The following is a 21,810-nucleotide window of genomic DNA, read 5'->3' as shown; positions in this document are numbered from 1 at the left end:
TTGCATTGCATTAAAACTATATGTTTCGGTGTACACATTTAAGCTAGTTAACACGATAGAAAACAATATGAGACTGAAATCTGTTTAATTTTGACTCTCTCAATAAACAGTTTATCAGTATAAGGTTGTGGAAATTGTTGAGTTTTGATTGAAATCATAAATGGATCAATGTAAGACTATCAATGATAACTTGGAAGAACCGGACAGCGCTACTGAGGTGTCCCATACTAGGACGAATAGGCCATCCAGTGCTTTCAGGTTTCCAATAGTGGTCTAACATTCATCCATTCATGATCTTTATCAAAGTAAACAGTTTGTTTTATAAATCTAGTAACGTCATTATGCTGATTCATTACAAAATCAACTATAAATTCATATTATTCTGTTACGTTTATTATTTGTTTTGATATTCTGAAAATTACAAGGGTGAAGAATTGTATGTAATAACCTGACAACTCTATGATCCAACATCCTCAAACTTTTTCTTAAGAAAGAAAAACAACTCTCTTAATGTATAACAAATAAACATTTGATACTATTCAAGTCTCCTTTTTTTCCTGTATATCAAACGTAATTTGAGAGAATTTTGAAACTGTTTACCCTAGAAATGAAATAAAAAGTATGATTGATAATAGCTTGTTTTCAACTCCAGTTTAAAATGTCTATCTAATGTTTATTGTTTTTTTAAAACAAACAAAATTCAAGTGAGTGAATACCATTATTTACTAGAATAATTTTATGAACATGATTATTGTGTAGTAAACAAGAACACGAGTGGGGACAAACGAATGTACTTTAGCACAATATTACAGAATAACTCATTAAAATATGAGAACTATATAGTGAACAGTTAATTTGCAAAATAACAATCAATTGTCTCAATTTGACTGTTTCTTCTGCAAATATCCGTCCATAGTCTCCGATTATAATTGTTCATGCATTTTTGTACCCATTGCGTGCCGTTCTCGTTCTCTCCTTATCGATATTCTACTGAAATACATTCAATACCCGACCGTCACTATATACTACTTATGTGAATATTAGTAACGCACACCACAATTGAATATTATCTGTAAAATGTTTTGATGAAAATAATAAAATATAAACTAAATTGTTAAAAAACTAATATTAATTTAATATTATTAGTTGAATTCATTAGTCTATTAGAACTAAACCACTGTGGAAAACCTGCAAGCAATTAACAGCAGTTTCGTCCTAGTATAGGATTTGTCAGGAGTGCTCATCCACTTACGGGGTTCCAACCCAGGACCTATCGGTCTACGTGCTCGAAAGCTTAATTTGTAGGCCACTAAGCCGGCATCTAACGGTTTTAATGTCTAACTTCATCCAGTCTACGAACGATCAAATTACTAAAATCTCCACAAAACCTTCTGATAATTTAATATTACTTTTATGATTATAAATGTTTAGTTCAAATATAATTAATGGTGAAAAATTGTATTTTGTAAAACAGCGCATTCATCATATGGCGATCTTCTAAGACGTCGGAAAGAGAGATGTCAAGGATGTTGGAGAAGAGAAAAACGAATTCGGTAAGAGTATTTTTTTATTTTTTATAAACAACTATTATCGCTTCAGTTGATTAAATATATAGGTATATTACTCAACAATATTTTAAAACAATAATTAATTACCTATATCCAATGAACGAGGGATTGGACGAAACACATATGTTCGCTTATGCCACTAATAGATTGTATGGCTATTTGATTCTAGTATGGAATACCTCAGATATGAACCATCCAAGACCTAGAGAGAGATCTAACCTAGGGAATCAGGGATGTGCATCGGGAAAAAAATCTTTAAATCAGTGAAAACCCGTCTATATTTCCAGAATTAATTTAGAATAAAAAGTGTCACTTTTGACACTAAAACGGTAACTAAACATATTCTTTGTTCCGTACATGAAAACTAGTAGGTCAAGATTAAAATTTGGTAGGTTTCACTTTCTCACAGCTCGATAGTTTAATCAGTCCGGTAAAACTCATTTTGTCATAATTAGGTTTTAGTAATTTAAGAAGAAAATCTAACACTTCACTTCTGTCAGCACGTCCTGATTATATTGTCTAGGAAGGCAGTAGAAGCTTTAAAATTAAGTGATCAAAATCAGAGAACAAAATACTATTAAGATTCTCTGTTACACTTTCTATCTTAAACTTTAATACCAAGTAAATGTACCTTATGTTTGCCTGATTCCCTTCTCAACGGTTTTGAATAAATTAATAAAACAACAACATAAATTTTTAAGTGGTTATGTCTTCCCGTTGAAATTAAGAACTGCAGTTTATCAGTCACTTTCGGCTTTTGTATATCCTGAGAGGATTGCCTCTATTTCATCAGATATTCACACGTAGGTTGTTAGATCACTTTTAGAATACTTAACTGTTTTGTATAAGAATCTTTTTAAACTGCTACAGGTAAATACTTTACTGTAAAATTTACCAAATATTTCACAACAAAACGCAGGCGATTATAAATATTGTAAACGAATATTCTCCCAAACAAAATGTACTATATTGACTCGATACTTAGCAAATTAGAATGGTATGCATGACATACATTAGTTGGTAACTGAAACATAACTATTATCTTACTGTCTAGTCTTCATTGTTGATTATATCCCACTACTCTCAGCTACTTGGAATTGCAGTGAGTTTTGATGTACATTAAGTGACTGAGGGATGCTTTAGAGCTACTTCAATTACACATCTTAGCTCAAAATATGAATCATGGCCCGTATAGCTCAGTAGTTACCTTAATATTCAAAGTTTTCAATTAAAAATTTCACAACACCATTGGATGCAGGCTAGATCAGTGGTCTCGAGTTAAGCGTTCGCGCGCGAGACCCAAGGTCTTGGGTTCGAATCACTCATGCGGGATCGTGGATGCGCACTGATGAGGAGTCGCATACTAGGAATAAATGGTTGTCCAGTGCTTCCAGGTTTCCCATTGTGGTCTAGCATACATCAACTCATGAATTCAACTATTAAGATATTTCATTTTATCTGATTGATCCGTTATTTTCAACATATAAAATTCCTTAATAAGTAAATTCGTGAATAACAGTAAGTAAAAATTTCACATCACAAACAACAAATGAAAACCAAGAAACAATAAACATATATTTCGTCCTGATAACAGAAATTCCTAGTAGTGTTCATTCACGACCCCATCATCTATCGAACCCAAGACCTTCAAGTTTTGTAACAAGTCGTTAACCATTACATCCCCAAATCGCCATCCAATGCTATAGATGTCTAACTTCAAACAAATCCAGCTATAATAATAACAGCTTATTAATGTAATCTAATAACTCAGTAATGATTTTTTTCCTTCCTATAAACTTTGATAACTGTATTGTTGTTGATTAATCATAATTTGGTTAGTTAATGTCTAAAAATTAACCTTCATTTTTTTTGGAATCAATTGCCCTTTGGGAATTGATCATTAAACATGAATTAGATTTATGAATAACTCAGTTATTGAAACTACTTCATTTAAAATCTTTGCCTGGGAGTTTAACTGGTGCTTTAATTAAAATATGAAATTATCTATGATTACAAGATTTCTGGTTAAATAAATAATTATTGAAGTTGGAAAGAATGTAAGTTGTGACGGTGTTGTATGTGCCACTGATGTCGATAGATATAAGTATTATGTATCATCAATCGAAAATGAAATACCTGACGGCAGAAGGTTAAAGAGATCGAAGACTAGAGGACGATAACAAAGAATGATTACTGTGGAAATGAAGAAACAGTGAAGTCCGAGATGGTTGATTGACACTTGCAAAAGGAACAACCAAGTGTGATACAATTGATTGACATTTTGCAAATAAAAGATTTACTGGATGGTTCTCAGATTTTACTAAGATGTTCTGTAATTTTGTGTTTAAATACATTTTGTTGTCTCCACTTATATTCTCGTTCATTACAAGAGTACTGAGTTACTAAGTTAGAGATTAAACGTTTGAGATATGAAACTTAAATTTTTACAAAATTTTAGTTGCGTTACAATAGCCAGATATTGTTTTCGACTGCTGTAATGATGAATATAAATGTTCAACTTTCAGTCAAATGAAGTGGATTTGGAAAATTTTGCTGAAATTAAAGGGACACACCAAAGGTTTTATTAGATTAATTATTCATAGTTTGTATTATAGACAATTATCGTTTTGTTAACTGTTTTAATGGTTTAGAAATTTTATGCATTATTGTTTGTAATACATTTACAACAGAAAACTAAAGTACTGTGATTATTTACAGCCGGAAGTAATATGAAATTTAGCTGATTTATTTGAACAAGACTATCATTCTCTTTAATTATGAATGGGATATTTGGACTAAACAGATTCGTATTTTAAACAATTTGCAGCGATACTTTGATAGTAATTTTAATAATCACTACCAGTGGATATTCCATAACTATCTTCCCATCCATTCACAACACACCAGGCTGATATACCTGAATTTTAGTCTTTATCTTTATAACAGATCTCAAACTCAGTAGGGGTGGTTTTAAGCTACAGAGCATAAGTCAGTAGTTCACTGGATCACTAGTTATCGTTTTTACAGGTGATTGTATGAACTCGTGTTCTTTTGTTAATGATATTTGGGATTGAATTTATTAGTCTTCTTAAGGTTCGATTCTCAGTGTAAATGTTTATAGTGATATGGAGGGACTTTTAGTTGACTAGTTCTAAATGGAATGAAACGTTAATTCTGAGAGCTCCTGCTATTCAGTATAGAGAAGAGTAAATAATTAACTAGCAAATGAAAACAATATGGAGGTATTCTACTTATTAACAAACCCTAGTACACTTGTATTATGAACTTTTAGCACCTTTGTACCACAATACTTTGAATAGCATACTGCTTTAATAAATCTTACCAGAAAAACTATGATTTCTAATTTTTTTAAAAAACAAACACTGGAAACTACGTGATAATTGTTAGAAGAGAACATACCACTTTTATTTTGATATGAGAAGTAGATGGAATTTTATAGCTGATTTTCAGCTGAAACGAAGATTGAAAAAGCATCCATATCAGTTATCTCCTTTTGTTTCAATTAAAAAAAATTTGTAGTGCAATGCTTCGATGATCTTTCACCTCGATAACCGTTATAATACAAGTCTAAACGGTGCATGAAATCAGAAGGCAAAGAGAAGTAGCAACAACAGTTTATTATCGAATAACGCAGGCCACAAAGCTAAAAGCACATCGAGAGAAGTATGAGTAAGTATCAGCGAGCAAGCGCGAGCAATTATATAGGTAAATTTATCGTCAAAATGTATAGGGTAGCAGCAAGACAAAGCAAAAGCCAATTATAGGATTTGAGCGCATACATCAAATGATATTTAAGTAATCAAAGTTTTGGCTAGAGTTTGTCATGTACTCTAGTGATCATAACAGTGCAAAGACATATGCGAATTGTTACTACCCAAATGACAATGTCTGTTAAGTAAGTTAATAAAAGGGCTTAACCAAAATTAACCATAATCGAAATTGGTTGTAGGATCGTTGCTATACGTTCAACTGTTTAATGTTCTATTACAAATTTTATTCAATATTCATAATTATCTAGGTATGCTATAAGGAGAATGGTAAAAAGTCAACCATTTTATTGGGTTGTAATTATACTTGTATTTTTGAATACCGTATGCGGTGCTATTGAACATCATGGTCAACCAGTATGGCTTTCTACATTTTTATGTAAGTTTACAATGTTTTATTAACAGTCGTTTTTAGAAAAAAACTATACTCAGATCTAAAAAGTATGGATTCGAATACATATATGTTTTCAATGAGCTATTTATTGTTGCAGACTGAAAATAGTAGACTTCATTTCGGTCACTGTTCAGATAGTTATGAGATATTTGATTTAAAAGTGTCAAAAGATCATAGAAGGAAAAAAACAGACAAAATCCATTTAGTGCTGATTCCTAACGTCTGATCTCTTCAATAGGATATTCATACTTCCTAAGTTATTATTATCAAAGTATATTTCATGTTGTACCGTATGGAGACATTTAGTTTTGATAACATACCAACTTACAGTTTTTTTTTCTTATCGCTTTATGTATGACCTTTAAACTCTATGCATCATAAGTGCTGAAACCAAAATTGTCGTGAAACCCAATACCCCCCCTTCAAAGAAAAGAAGCTATTAAAAATATCCCATAACATTAAAACAAACCGCGGTTTAAATTAGTTACTCACACTCATCTCCGTATTAATGAATAATCTTTCACAATTTCCCCCTCTGAACTCCTTAAACCTTGTAATACTAATAATTTTAATCCTCATTTAACTCAGTTACCGATCAATCAAACCTAGATTTACTCAGGATTTTATATTGGATAGCAAAAAAAGGAGATAGAATATAGGTCAAGGTTATGCCTAAAAAAATGAGATCATTTCTACATTCTTCTCTTGATCTCCTCATATTTTGTTTTGTATTATTATAAGTATTGATAATAAAGCATAAGCTAGAATCTGCTTAATTTAATAATAAAAGAAGTTGAATATTTCCTGTCAAGTATTAGTTGATCATTTCAATGGATTGAATTCTTTTCAAAGTTATATTTTATCAGTGTGTCAATACGATAACACTCTCTGTAAAATATTAGGAACTAACTTACAGGATATGATGTGCGTCCTCAGTTAATATTTGATGAATATTTTAGTTTGTTTTTGATAGCTGCCTTTAATTGACTGATGATTAGAATACTGGTTATCTTCTTGAAAAGAAATAAAAGCATTGAACAGTATGGGATTAAGTAATCTGTAGAAATCATTCTCTTAAGTGATGTCAATCAATAATCAGTTTGTACTATGATCCTTGGTTTTGTTTTAGCTGAGATCATTTATTTCTTAAGTGACATGTAACTCAATCTCAATAAGTATGTCGTGTATTTTCTGTACTAATAATAAACGATATATCGTGATAATATTATGCGTTAATTTCCCGGAAAACCCGTAAACATTTCTCTATAATCTATCTATAGTGAAGTTAAACCATATAGAAACAAAGACTTTGTCGATTGTATTTAAATTTCGTATTCCCAACAAAATCGACACAGAAATTCAATTCGAGAACTTATTTGATCAAATGAAAGAATTACACCCATTTAGTGAAAATAAGAAAGGCTGGTTTAAAAACAAACTATTTGATATTGTGAACCAACACCTTGTTTCATCTATAACACTGTCGAAATTTTTATCCAAAGTCCATTTGAAAGTATTACGAAATCTTAAGCAAAATGATGATGTAATGATATTACGACGGGATAAATGTTCAGGTGTTATTGTAATGAACACAATAGATTATGTCTCTAGGATGAAGTCCGTTTTAAGTGACTACATGAGATTCAAGATAGATAAAAGTAAGAAGGACTTAAATGATTCAACTGAAAAAAGAATCACGAATATACTCAGAGATCTCCTGAAGAAAATGATTGATAATTCCACTTGCAATAACCTACAACCTCGTGGGTCTCGTTTGCACTATATGTATGGTTAACCAAAGATAAATAAACAAGGTGTTCCTCCTAGACTAATTCTGTCAATGACCAACTCACCCTACCACAAAGCGGATAAGTTAGAACCAGTCCGTTCGAGATATGTTGATGACATCTTCATTGTATGTAGTAATCAACAACATGCAACAAATCTGTTGAAAATTTTCAACGAAGCCCATCCAAATATCCAGTTTACTATGGGACATGAACAAGAAAACAAGTTATATTTTCTCGACATCGCGATAGAACGAAGGAAGGATGGCACGGCTCACTGTTCAGTTAATAGGAAAGAGACATGGAATGGGATTTATCTCAACTTCAATAGCTTTTGTTCACTCAGTTACAAAAAGGCACTTGTTAAAAAACTCACAGAATAGACAGAATAAATACTGCTAATATACTAGAAAAGGAATCAATGAATGTGAAAAGGGGTTTAAGGAACAACGGATACACACTGAAATTTATTAAGAAATATGCAAAGCCTTGAGATAAGAAACCTAAAGAAAGAAAACTAATTTTTATCCAGCATGAGACTAAAAACTGCATTGACAATAATTTATTTTGCGGCTAGACTGATTGTCTTGTCCAAAACAACATGTTCTTTAACACAAAGATTGATATTTCTTCTTTTAATGTTACCACCAACCGTTTATACAAATTCACATGTATCTACCAAAGCAGTTACATTGGTAGGACAGAAAGGAGAGTCTACGTCCGATTCAAAGTACATATTCCGAAAAGTCTCGGTTCAATCGGATTGTAAGCATTCAACAGTGCTATCTCGAAACATCTCCTTGACACAGGACATCAATTGGATACACTGAGGTCTTTCAAGATGATTTTTAAACGACCAAACTCCAATCTTCTGAAATTCGCTGAAGCGATAATGATTAAATGTCTAAAATAACCAGGAATTCATCTTTCTTTGTCCCAAAAACGTTACATCCCTTTTCTTGAATCATTCATTACTTCAACTCTTTCTGAAGTTTGATTACATCATTTTCATTTTTTTAAATTCATTATTGTCTGCTTTCAACTCATATAATTTCTTATTATTGTTAATCTTTTGTCAAATACTTCATTATACAATCATCTAATGTCTGTTAACTCTATCAGTTCTGATCACCAGTTGGATGTTCTGAAACCTTCCCTCTCAAACTTTATTTATTTATCTGTAACAAATGATTTTGTATGACCTTATTAACTCTTATGGAATTTTTGCTACATCATGATACACATATTCATCATTACCTTCGTATTTATAAGTAGGCCAGTATCTGTAATAATGTTGATTTTAAAAATATTCTAGGTTTCAAACAGCTTATGAGAACCTAACGAAATTACATGAATTCATATTAAGTTGCACCAATCTTTGTTTTTGCTCTCTTTAAGATAATAAAGGGAACTATGTTTATGAAATATTGTCAGTCTTTGAATTGTTAGTCTTATCTTCTGAATCCCATTGAATGTCAGTTTTATGTGCAACTCAACAGTCTTATAATTTAATTTTATTCAATCAATTTATGAAACCAACTAATCTATCATAAGAGTATTAAGAAATTATCATAGCATGATACCGAGTGTACATTAATAAAAATCATGGAATTCTATACAATGTTTTGTCCTAGCTTGAGTTTCTTTTGATAGTCATTGCTAATATTCTCTAAAAAATAATGAAGTCTCAGATCTTCAGGTTTTGCATTGATGGCTTCATGTTATTGAATTTCAACCAAAAGATTCAAATTTTTAATATCAATCTATTTTCGGTTAGTGAGAGATGTTACTTCAATATGAGAACCATTTTTTGATCCATACACAAAACCTCTAGATAGATTCACTGATGTTCTAATGGCAAATCGTGATTAATGGAGTTAGCTGTTTAGAAAGTGTTACAGTTAACATCTATTAGAATGATTGTGTATCTCGTCATTCTGTCAGTTGTACTTGTGTAAAGCTGAGTTCTACCTCGTTGGTCCAGTGATATCATGCTCATTACAAGACCGGATGGTTGATTTAGTTTCTTGTTCAGTAAATAGTTCCAGTCTAGGTCAATACAAATGTCTAAGGCATTCTGGATTTCAGTGGTTTTCTAGTTGAAGTCAGTTAGTGAAAAACCTACGTTTGGAAAAATTTTTAATCTATAGTTTTTTTCTCTAACTGTATTCTAACTTACTAGTATCACAAACGTTCGACGTATTATAATCCTTTTTTCAATCTTTTATTTACAGATTATGCAGAATTTGTTTTTCTCGGTTTATTTATTATTGAAATGTTATTGAAAGTATATGGGTTAAATATACGAATCTACTTTGAATCTTCTTTCAATATCTTTGACTGTGTGGTAAGCTTATTTGTTAATTTGAAATATTATTCAGTAGTTTAGTGATCATATTGTTAAATTGATCAATAGTATTTGCATTCTAAAAATCACATTACATAACTTTGATAGTTAATTGCTAACAACATTCAGTTCTTTATATGCGAACCGAATTTCTACTTTAGTGAGTATTTAACTGATCTATATACATCGAATAAATACACAGATTTGGATTACAATAAAGATGAAGAAAGTACCACAAAGAACAACATGAAGTTCCATACGTGTTCTAAACTTGATGGAATATGTAAATCAACTTTCTGAAGGTCTACACCATTGTTAGCTTACAGATTTATATGACAAGTATTTCTTACTTCATATATAAGTATTGAGATAATTGTTTTTGAACAGCACAAAAAGTGCTCAATAGCGACAAAGTACAGAATTTAGCCAATGAACATTAAGTTTCTTAATGAGCTTTGGGACAAATAAGAACTTGGATCAATTAAAGATGCCTGATAGTGTCACAAAGTTCTTAACAACTCACTAATCAATATCAGTTCATTTTGAAGAACTAACTTTCAACTGTCTAAACCTTTCTCTGTAATCATTTGAAGTAAGTAAGACATGAAACATTTTGACAATCCCTTAAAAAAAAGAAAAAAAATTGGAAAGAAAGAATTTATTCACATATATTCCATATATAACTAGAATTCATAGGGTTGTCTGTCAATCATGGATAATGAAAGTATAATATATTTTATATCTTGAGGGTAAGTTCCAAAAGGACACTTATTTTACAAATAAATAATAAAATAGAGTCCCCATATAAATTTTATTTATATTAATATAGCATTACTACTATTAAAATACTTATATATATATATACAAACGATAAATTTATGGTTGTCATAATAAATGAAAGACCTAATTATTTGATGAACACTTAAGTATAATATAGCTGTCTATTTGTTTGTTTTCATTTCCAAACTATACATAGATTCATTGTATAATGCATAGCAACATTTTCTATGAGATAAATTTCTGGTGAAGTTTTAAAGGTTACCTTTTGAAGATTATACTCTAATATGTATCTATATATATATAAGAAACGAAATACTGATAATCTGATGCATATAGGTCAAATTGAGTTCTTGAGTTGTTTTTCTTACAATCAGTAGAAGTGATCATATTGTATTTTAATCAATAGGATCTATTCAGGACCATAGATTGAACAAATAAAAAATATCTTAAGCATTGTAAGCAAAGATGAATAGTGGCTAACACTGCAATCCAGGACGCGCGTCAGCTGGATGTACCTGCATCTTAGTGTGGATGTTCACTCTAGGACTCGAACCCAAAACCTTTCGCTTCAAACGACATCCCGTTATCCACTCAGCTACTGAGTCCTGATAGCCACTTGCTTGTGCAACGGGGTGAAGTTTAAATTAACTTAGTATTACTTGTTTGAATCTTCCCATTGGTGTTTCGAACTGCAACTGGTTCCACGGCTAGCCAATATCCATCTTTGCTTACAGTGCTTGTGAAATAAGGCCATATCGAGACAATACGCACAGTATGCACATATGCCAATTAGAGACTGACCAGTTGCAGTCCTAAACATCAATGGGAAGATTCAAACAAACAATACTAAGTTAATTTAAAATATATTAGTTCATGGAGTTAGTTCACTATGTAACATGACACTTTTCTCAATTCTCTTATTTACCAGTGGCATTGAACAGTCGTTGTGAAATAACGCTAATTGATATATATATATATAAGCCATTGAATACCCGGTTAGTGTTCTAAAGTTTAGATGCTTTCTGTGGGAATCGAAAGTCCTAAGTTTGATCAATTGTATGGTTGTAGATAGCTCTTACTGAAAATCCCCATACTAGGATGAAGTAAATGTTCATTGCTTCTTGATTCTCATTTGTTGCCTAACCGAGGTCATTTTGCAATGAAAACTATGAAAATATCTTTTGAAGGCTCGAGATGACTCCAGTTATATCGTATGTTGATCGCTTTTGAAATATACATATCACCAATCTTGGTATATAATCGTCGTCTTAAATTTCGTTGGTGAACAACGGAATCAAGTATTTTGAATGGAAATTATATTTTAATATACTTCAGTTAATAAAGTTGGAAATGATACTCGAAACGGAATGAAAAAACTATAGAAGCATGAAAAAGATACAACATATGGTAATAAACATAACGGTTAAGATTGAGTAATTAATGAATAAAAATGAAGTTATATACGAAAGAATTTGAAATCATAGATACTAATTCTTATTACTAGAAATCATAATAAAACAATAAAATGATAATGATTACATAATAAAGCCATATAACTAAGAACAGATTTACATAGTTGTTCAGTAAGCGTTTTAATATAATAGGTAAAATCGAAATGCTCTAATTATTTTATCGTGTTTAATTTGCCTTTTGTACACATAAGTCTAGTCTAAAGTATTTGATTGCATTAGTCTCTATGACATCAAATAATAACTGCTAGCCACTATCCATCTTTGCTTACAATGCTTGTGAATTAAGGCTATATCGAGGCACAGTATGCATATATATCAATTAGAGACTGACCAGTTGTAGTCCTAAACATCAATGGGAAGATTCAAACAAACAATACTAAGTGAATTCATATAATATAATTCTTTGTTTGTTAAATGAATAGAACTAATTCAATGTATACACCATTAGTTTATCATTGATCAAATATCTAGTTATCATATATGTGAACGCCTTACTCTCCTTCAAATCTAAGTTATAAGGAATATTTTACCGTAAACCTCATGAATTGCCTTATTTTATCTCTTATTTTGTATTAACTCTTAAATCATAAATCTATTTTTAGAAACCAAAATGTTTACTGTGCATAAACCATACCCTATTTTGACTTTAATGACGTCATTCTGAATGATAATCATAAATTACTATTTATATCATAGTACCGTTTTTTTTTTCTAAAAAGAAACCATATATTTTTACTATTATTGTTATATAATTTTTTATAGGTTATTATAGGAAGTTTATTTGAAATTATTTGGGGATTTTTTCATCCTGATGCATCATTTGGTATTAGTGTTTTACGTGCATTGAGACTTTTACGAATTTTCAAAGTAACAAGGTAAACAAAGAAAACAAAAAAAACAATTGAGAAAATGTAATGTTATGTAATATTTATGTTTCATATTCATAGTTCCCTTTATTATCTTGAAGAGAGAGTGAGAACTGAAACTTGGACAGAATTGAATGGATTCGTCTAAGTGTTTTTTAGCTTCTCACCACCTTATTTATTTATTTAAACACATAAATATTGGTCAAAAAGGGGCACCAGAAATATATGCGCCTCACCAATCTCATTCGATTTGTGTGAGGGCTATGATACTGCTCAGGTGTCCAAACTGAAGCAAGTGGTTTTCTTAGGGGACCACCGTCGTAGCTTTTGACCTAAATGTCTGATCCACAAGGCAGTGAAGCATCATGAGGAGATGCAGTCCCATGGTAGCCGGTGACCAACAATGGGTTCATACGCAAAATTGTTCCTTTAGGATCCTGGAGTCCATGTTCACCATTGGTTTGGAATCATGGTTTTCCAACTCCTCTAGGTGGAACCTCCGTGTCCAACAACCTGGTTAAAGCGCCGTACATTCGCTTTTCATCTTCTCGGTTTCGTAAACAACAGTAACGCCACGAGAAGGCTACATCCGTGAATGGGGAGAGTACACTCTCCCTCTCGAAATGCTCTCACATGGCCACGCGTATATAGCCTCTGCCAGGGTAGTCCTGGCCTTCACCTGTTTATACAACCTGCAATCTATAAAAATTATAATTACAAATGGTTTGAAAATACTTATAAAATACAATTTACTCGTAATTCGTCATCATTAATTATCAGCAAAGTAAACCGAAAATGTGGATAAATTTATGAAACTTAAACGAAAATTATATATATATATATCATATGTTAAAAAAATACTTTAGAACATTGATAATAAAAAAGGGAATCAAAAGGTTGGAAATAGATGAGTACATAATAGACAATGCTAATAGCAAATAAGAATGAATAAAATGCGCATTGCTGAGGAGTCCCACAATGAGACGAAACGGCCGTCCAGTGCTTCCAGGTTTTCCATGGTGGTCTAGCTTCAATTGACTCATGATCTCAACTATATAAAAAAGCTTATTCAATCAAACATATAACATTACTGAACTAAATGAGAGTTAAAAAGAAACGGAATTGACAATTAATTTATTGAAAGCAATGAAAAAGATCGAATAATTTATTGAATTATTATTCATACTGTGGTGTGAGCTACTTATATCGACATTAGTAGTATATATCGTGAGTAAGTAATAGGATATCTGACAGCAGAAGATTGAGAAGATCAAGAAGAGAAGGACAGAATTAGAAAGCAGGAACAAGCCTGAGACAATTAATGAACATTTCGCAAATAGAGTAACAGAGTATGGTTTTTGTATTTTATCAAGTAACTTTGTAAGTTCTGCTAAATACATAGTTGGTTGTCCTCACCTCTGTTCTCATTCACTACAATACTGCTAGAACAAGGACTGATTAGTAGAAGTTTCCTTTTGAATATATAAATCAAGTTTCTGACACCTAGTAGCAATAACTAAAAACAAACTAATAAGTAATGTCTTGGATGTTTATTTGTTTACTAAACCATATCAATATTTTGATCATAACAAACTCCAACTAAAGTAATTTTCATAGGTATTTTTAACTAATTTCATAGTTGTGACTTAAGTATTACAGATTTTGTAAGCAGTTGATGAGATCCTAAATAAATACACTAAATTTTCTCAAATCTTTGTTATTGTCTCTTATCTCTCACGCTTTCTCTTTCTTTATGTAACTTTGAACAGAATTATACACGTTGTTTTGCCACAACGATAAAGTTATAAAAAAAACTGAAAACAATTAATGTACCAGAATAATTCATGAATTTATTTTTATTTCATGGATTCTGTTACAATATCTACAATCAACCAATAATTATCAGTATGGGGATTCGTAGAGATAGTAGTATTTTCATAGTTGAATTCATGAATCGATATAATCTGGAGCACCATTGAAAAACTAGAAGTACTGAACGACCGTTCCATTGTAGTATGGGACTCCTAAAAAGTGCGTACACACGATCCCACTCGCGGAACTCTATCTCAAACAATGGATGACGGGTTGTGCAAGCTCATAGACTGATCAAAATTAAGCATCAACGCCGCTGAATGCCCGGCTCAGCAGTCTGGAGTTAAACCGTTCGAATCTCGCATACGGAATCGTGAATGCTCACTGCTGCTAGGACAGAACAACCTTCCAGTAATTCCAGGGTTCCATAGGTACTCCAGCTTAGATTCAACCAATAAATGTAATGATTATTTTAATCCAATCCGTATACGTTGTTATATTGATTAAGAATAATAAAAGACAAAACCATTTAAAGAACGTCATAAAATTATCAAAAAAATATACCGATTGTTGAAGATTTATATAATAACTATGGTACAAATTCTAGAAGATATTTTTTTTCAAAAAGAAAACTAAGCTCACACAGTTTAATAACATTGAGTTCAATTCTTTCAAGTATAGAATATATTCCTAAAGATTTGGATATATTAATTGTAGATGTCTTCTAATGAATCAATATTAAATAAGCACATAGGATATTTATCATTTTCATAGTTGAAAGCTTGAGTCAATTGAAGCCAGACCACCATGGAAAACCTGGAAGAACTGGGCGGCCGTTTCGTCCTATTATGGGACTGACTTCGAGAGGTAAATCCAGGAATTCTAGTGAAAAGCAGTGACCAGTAGAGTTCAAACCACGTCTGTTGTGAGATATCAACTCACTGAAGACAATTGGTGAACGGTTGCTCAACTTCGTGAATCAGTTGAAGTTAGACATTAACACCGTTGGATACCGGTTCAGTGGTCTATCGGTTAAGTGCTCTGGCGCGAGACTGGTAGGTCCTGGGTTCGAATCTTGCGAGTGCAGGGTCGTGGATGCACACTGCTGAGGAGTCCCACAATAAGACGGAACGGCCGTCCAGTTCTTCCAGGTTTTCGATGGTGGTCTAGCTTCAATGTACTCACACTTTCAACTATGAAAATACTAAATCTCCACAAAACCCTTTCTGAAAACATAGGATATGCTCTGCTATAGTTCTGACGTTTATAAATTGTTAGTTATGTAAGAGAATGAGCATAAAAGAAAATAAATATACGAAAAACAACCTTGAAAAAACAACGGAAAAAAACAAAATGTAAATCATACTTTCCGAATTATAACAACAAAATTATAAATTAGATTCATTCAACTGTTAACAGATTCAAATGAAAGTCCCTAAAGATGATAGGGAAATATATTGAATAAATAGGGAGTGTAGCTGAAAATTAATAGTTAATTGCATTAAATATGCTATTAAAAGTTATTCAAAGGTACTTAGTTTTTCATTTCAGGATGAATATATGTGTATTTTGTTCCTGTAAGGAAACGCTTACTTTTTGACTATACCAATGGATAAGAAAATGAACATATAGATAGGGGGATTATAAATGATTCAATGTAACACCATCTAATTGAAGCATTAATTATTCTTCAAAAAATAAATGGGATTAGAAATAAACATTTAGAAATATAAATTTAAAATTAGATCGTGAAATCACTTTTATAATTATAATCGATTTTTCAAAACAATTACACTATTCATTATCCTCATAACATCAAAAAATGTGCTTGAAATAGGATGTGGATAATGTACAAGTTTGATTACTTTATAATTTTCTAAATTAAAGTGAATAGTTGAGATCATGAGTCAATTGAAACTGGACCACCAGGCAAAACCTGGAAGCACTGAACGGCCGTTTCGTCCTATCGTGGGATTCCTCAGCAGTGCGCATCCACGATCCCGCCTCACGAGATTCGAACCTAGCACCTATCAGTCTTGCGCGCGAGCGCTAAACATCTAGATTACTGAGCCGATCGATATCCAAAGGTGATAATATCTAACTTCAACCAATCCACGAAATTGAGCGATTATTTCCTGTTTGTAACAGCCTAAATAATGCTATATAATATTATACTTCATTTTTCTATGTTTCTTATTTGTAGAGATTTGAATTTTTCTATTGTTAAAGAATGATGTAAAATGATATGTTGATAGAAAAAATTTTACCTTAAAAATACTGTTTAGCAAAAATCTAATCTTGGTAGTTGAACTCATGAGTCGATCTAAGCTAGACCACCATTGAAAATCTGGAGGCAGTGGACGGTTGTTTCGTCCTAGTATAGGACTCCTCAAAAGTATGCCTCTACGATCCTGTACGTGAGTCTCGAGCCCACGACTTTCGGTCTTAGCTTGACTCATGAATTCAACTATTTAAATTACTACAGTCTTCATAAATCCTCATTCTGATAAAAATCTAATGGATTAATTTAGCAAAAGTGAGTGAACTCACCATAAGCAATAACGTAAATTCAAGCAGATTACAGTATAAATTCATTTTATTTGAATGATGCTTGTCATTTCTTTACAACTTTAGTCAAACCAGATTAATCTGTGAATTGAACAAAAAAGGTTATATGGTGTTGCATAGCCAACAATTAAGTCTGTGAATACTTGATGTAACAAGGATTTTTCATTAGGATAGTTTACAAATAGGATAGAAAAAATATCTTCAAAGCTCAAAGCGTAGGGTTGAGGAGAAGCAGTTTGAAACTGGGTGATTAGTAACATTGTTTAGCTATTAAGCATAAAAATGACTGAAATGGTATGATTGAATGAAATTCAGTGAGAACTAGCTACGATCTATGTAATTCATTCCTCAGAAGCAAATATATTGACGGACGAATATAGCGGGAACTAGATGTGGAAGCTTATCTGTTAAGGACACGAAAACACTTTTTCTAACATTAAAGCTATTTAAAACTTTGATATACAAAATATTTTCTCAGTCGTCTCAGACAAGATAGCTTTTAAGTACATTTCTTTCCAATCCCTTTTAAATGTCAAATTCATATATTTTAAGAAATGGGTGGATGAAATTCCCCTAGTGAGATAAAGAGTATCTTGTAGCCAAATGACGTAACAAGTAGATAAATATATATATATATATCAATTTTATGAAAGTAATTGTCAAAACATTAAAATTATGATACTAATGACAAGTCGGTAAATTTCATTGTCTATTTCAAATAACCCGTCTAGTTGATGATTACAATCTCTTAATTCAATAAGTCTATGAGCATTTGCTTTGTTGTTAAAAAGTGTTTCACAGAATTCTATTTCATTTGTATATGTACTTTACTATTCATCATATTAAAATTGTATTTCTTTTTTTAATGTAATTCAATAAAGGTATTGGGCTTCATTACGTAATTTGGTACTTTCATTATTGAATTCAATGAGAAGTATTATTTCATTATTATTCTTATTATTTCTCTTCATTCTAATATTTGCATTACTTGGAATGCAATTATTTGGAGGAGAGTAAGTTTTTTCCTCAATCATAAAATGTAGAATAAATAGTAACCAGTTATTTTGTTTGATTTAGAAAAGTTTGAATAGAAGATTAAACAACTTGACAGTATTGTGACTGGAATTATTTTTATATAGCTATCACATAAACGTTTGACTGATTAAATAATGTGTCAACGAACAGGAAATATTTAACACTGCTAACCACTATCCATTTTTGGTTAAAATGGTTATGAATGAAGGTGATATCGAGACAATACTCACAGTACGCACATATGCTAATAAGAGACTGATCAATTTCAGTCCTAATCATCAATGGGAAAGTTCAAACAAATAATACCAAGTGAATTTAAACTTCACCTCATTACACAAGCAAGTGGCTATCAGGACTCAGTAGCTGAGTGGATAATGCGATGGCATTTGAAGCGAAAATTACTGTGTTCGAGTCTCAGAGTGAACATCAACTCTGAGATGCAGGTACATCCATCTGACGAGTCCCAAATAGAACGAGACACGTTTCCTGGATTCCAGTGCTAGCCATCATCGATATTAGCTTACAATACTTGTGAATTAAGGCTATATCGAGGCAATACGCACAGTATGCACATATTTCAATATGAGACTGATCAATTGCAGTCCTAATCATCAATGGGAGGGTTCAAACATAAAAAAGCGAGTGAATTTATTATTTAACATAGTTATAAGCTAGTTGACATACGGTGTAGAATCCTATTCATAATTGACAATGTTATTCATTTTTATAAACGTCGCTTATATTCGTTAGTTTAACAATCTGACCAGCGGTATAAGAAAAATTCATTGATAGAATTGGTTTTTCGAAAAGTTTTGACAATCTTTTCTTTTTCATGAAATAAGTTTGATGATAGTGAATTTGTATCGGTACGAGAAAACAACTGTTTATTGTATGGATAGGATTCTCGGAGTCCTAGTAATCGTATTAAAAAATTAAATGGAACAACAGAGTGATAGAGATGTTAAGGAATTATATTAGAAAACAACATTCTATAGCATAAATTACAGATTACACTACGCTGGATGTTGGCAAATCATCAGTGCGTTAGAGATAGCTACTCAAAGCGATTGAACCACAGTTGGTCCACTATTGAATTAAATACTGGTTGACTTTTTCGAAAGACCTAATTGAGCAATAATGTAGTAAACCTATGGGTAGGTTAAGATTTTATGGAAGAAATATGAATGATATCATATATAATAATGTGATATTCAGAAAATAATTATAAAATATTCACCCTGTCAATAGGTTTGGCGAACAAAGTACGGTATCAGATTACACTATTGTTTACAAGGAAAAACAATCTACATAGAGTAAATAGGTGACAAATGTTCACTGATTTATGCCTTAATTCCTAGAAGGCAATGAAGTTCGAAAATTAAAAAAAAATACTTTTCATTACTTTCATTTTTCCCATAGTTACTTTTCTTTTTTTAGATAAAATCAATAAAATCATTGTTTTTACCTTGATTTTATTCTTCTTCTTTTTATCATCTATTATCATTGTGTACAGGTTAAGTAATTGAATTTCATTCATATATATATATATATATATTATATATTCAATTTGACCCTTTTTTTAAAAGACAAATTTTATTTACATTCTTTTTTAGTTTTAATTTTGATGAAGGAAGGCCAACACAAAATTTTGATACATTTGTTAAAGCTTTACTAACTGTATTTCAAGTGAGTTTAATTTTCAAGTAAAGAAAGTTTTTTTTAGATGAATATTGTTAATTAAATTGTATTTACTTACATACTTATGCCTGTTACCTCTCGTCGAGGAGCTTAGTCCGCCCACTAGTATTCTCCATTCAACCCTGTCCTCGGCAATTCTTTCCAGTTATTTCCACTTAACAGTCATCCTTTTCATATCTACTTCCAATTTTCGACACTGTGCGTTCACTGGCTTTCCTCTTTTCCGTTTACCTTTAGGATTCCAAGTTAGCAATTGCCTTGTACATCATCAATAATACTTTAAAATAATTAATATTTAATATTATATCTAAAAAAGTAATTAAATTACAAAAGGAAAATGGTTCATACAATAGTTTTGAATGATTTAAATTTCAGTTGCTGAAATTATTCAAATATAATTTTCATATGATAAAAAAGAATTTTTTGATTACTTAAGAATACATTAGTGATATGACAGTTTGATGATTATGGTGATTAACTTTTTCTAAGTGACTTTAATATAATCAGTATAGGGGTTGTGGAGATCATTGAGTTTCAACTGAAATCAATAACCGACAAGTGTTAGACCATTATTGAAAACCTGGAAGTACTGGATGTCCGTTTCGTCGTAATATGGGACTACTCAGCAGTGCGCATCCACGATCCATCACTGAAGATTCAAACCCAGAATCTTCGGTCTCATGCTCTAACGCTTAATGTTCTTATTTCCTTCAACTATTTGATATTCAATAATTTAGTAATAATTTTGTCTGATTGAAATCTAGTAAACGGAATATATCGTAACCAGTGGTTGGAGACTCTAGGTGACATGGCTCAGAATCGATCACAATGGAGTAGATGTATACACTCTTTATCTTTCCTTAAACCACGAAATTGAAATTACTCTATACCGTTCTTTCTACGAACTAATTCTCTCTTGTATTGTATCCTTATATGCAATCTTTGTTTTATATATTACTACTATTGAAGTAACTACTTCTATGGATTCGGTGTTAATCTTATTGTGTTAATGAGGTGTGGCAACTTGGACCGATGCATATGTATGCATGGTCCTACGTTGTAGCTGACTGATTGACTGAAATGGAATATAAACCCATTGAGACATAAAATAAGATAGATTGGTTCAGCCAAGAGTACTCTTTACGGTGAATTCATTTTCAAGGCAATACAATCGTAATTATTTACTTATTTTCAGAATGATAATAATTACAATAGATACAATAATAGTGATAATAACATTCTGTTAAACAAGGTAGTATTGAGATAAGATAAATAAAAGTATGAAAGCGTTAGTTTTTATCAGAAAAACTAATAATATTGTAAGCAAAGATGGATAGTAGATGGCAGTGGAATCCAGGACGCGCGTCAAGTCCTATTTGGGACTCGTCAGATGGATGTACCTGCATCTCAGAGTTCATTTTAACTGTGGAACTCGAACCCAGTACCTTTCGCTTCAAACGCCATCGCGTTATCCACTCAGCTACTGAGTCCTGATAGCCGCTTGCTTGTGCAATGGGGTGAAGTTTGAATCCACTTGGTATTATTTGTTTGAATCTTCACATTGATGTTTAGGACTGCAGCTGGTCATTCTCTTATTAGCATATGTGCATACTGTGCGTACGGCCTTGATATAGCCTTATTTCACAAGCATTGTAAGCAAAGACGGATAGTGGCTAGGATTCTACTGCTAGCCAC

At 31.7% G+C, this 21,810-nt stretch overlaps 1 protein-coding gene across 1 annotated transcript in view; it reads left to right on the top strand.

Annotated features, from left to right (window-relative positions):
- Positions 1-21,810, top strand: part of Smp_004730 (voltage-dependent calcium channel) — a gene marked incomplete at both ends in the record, with an annotated part of 129,847 nt that overhangs the window by 26,340 nt on the left and 81,697 nt on the right. Inside the window, 6 exons of the mRNA XM_018796213.1 lie at positions 1,475-1,553; positions 5,608-5,735; positions 9,772-9,884; positions 12,899-13,011; positions 18,264-18,395; positions 20,031-20,107. Coding sequence (XP_018650448.1) covers positions 1,475-1,553; positions 5,608-5,735; positions 9,772-9,884; positions 12,899-13,011; positions 18,264-18,395; positions 20,031-20,107 — 642 coding nt within the window. The remainder of the gene's footprint in view (positions 1-1,474; positions 1,554-5,607; positions 5,736-9,771; positions 9,885-12,898; positions 13,012-18,263; positions 18,396-20,030; positions 20,108-21,810) is intronic.

The sequence above is a fragment of the Schistosoma mansoni genome, chromosome 2, assembly GCF_000237925.1.
Source record: "Schistosoma mansoni strain Puerto Rico chromosome 2, complete genome".
Classification (NCBI taxonomy): Eukaryota; Metazoa; Platyhelminthes; class Trematoda; order Strigeidida; family Schistosomatidae; genus Schistosoma; species Schistosoma mansoni.
Note: the sequence above shows the minus strand (reverse complement) of the source record. Positions and strands in the feature narration are given on the sequence as shown.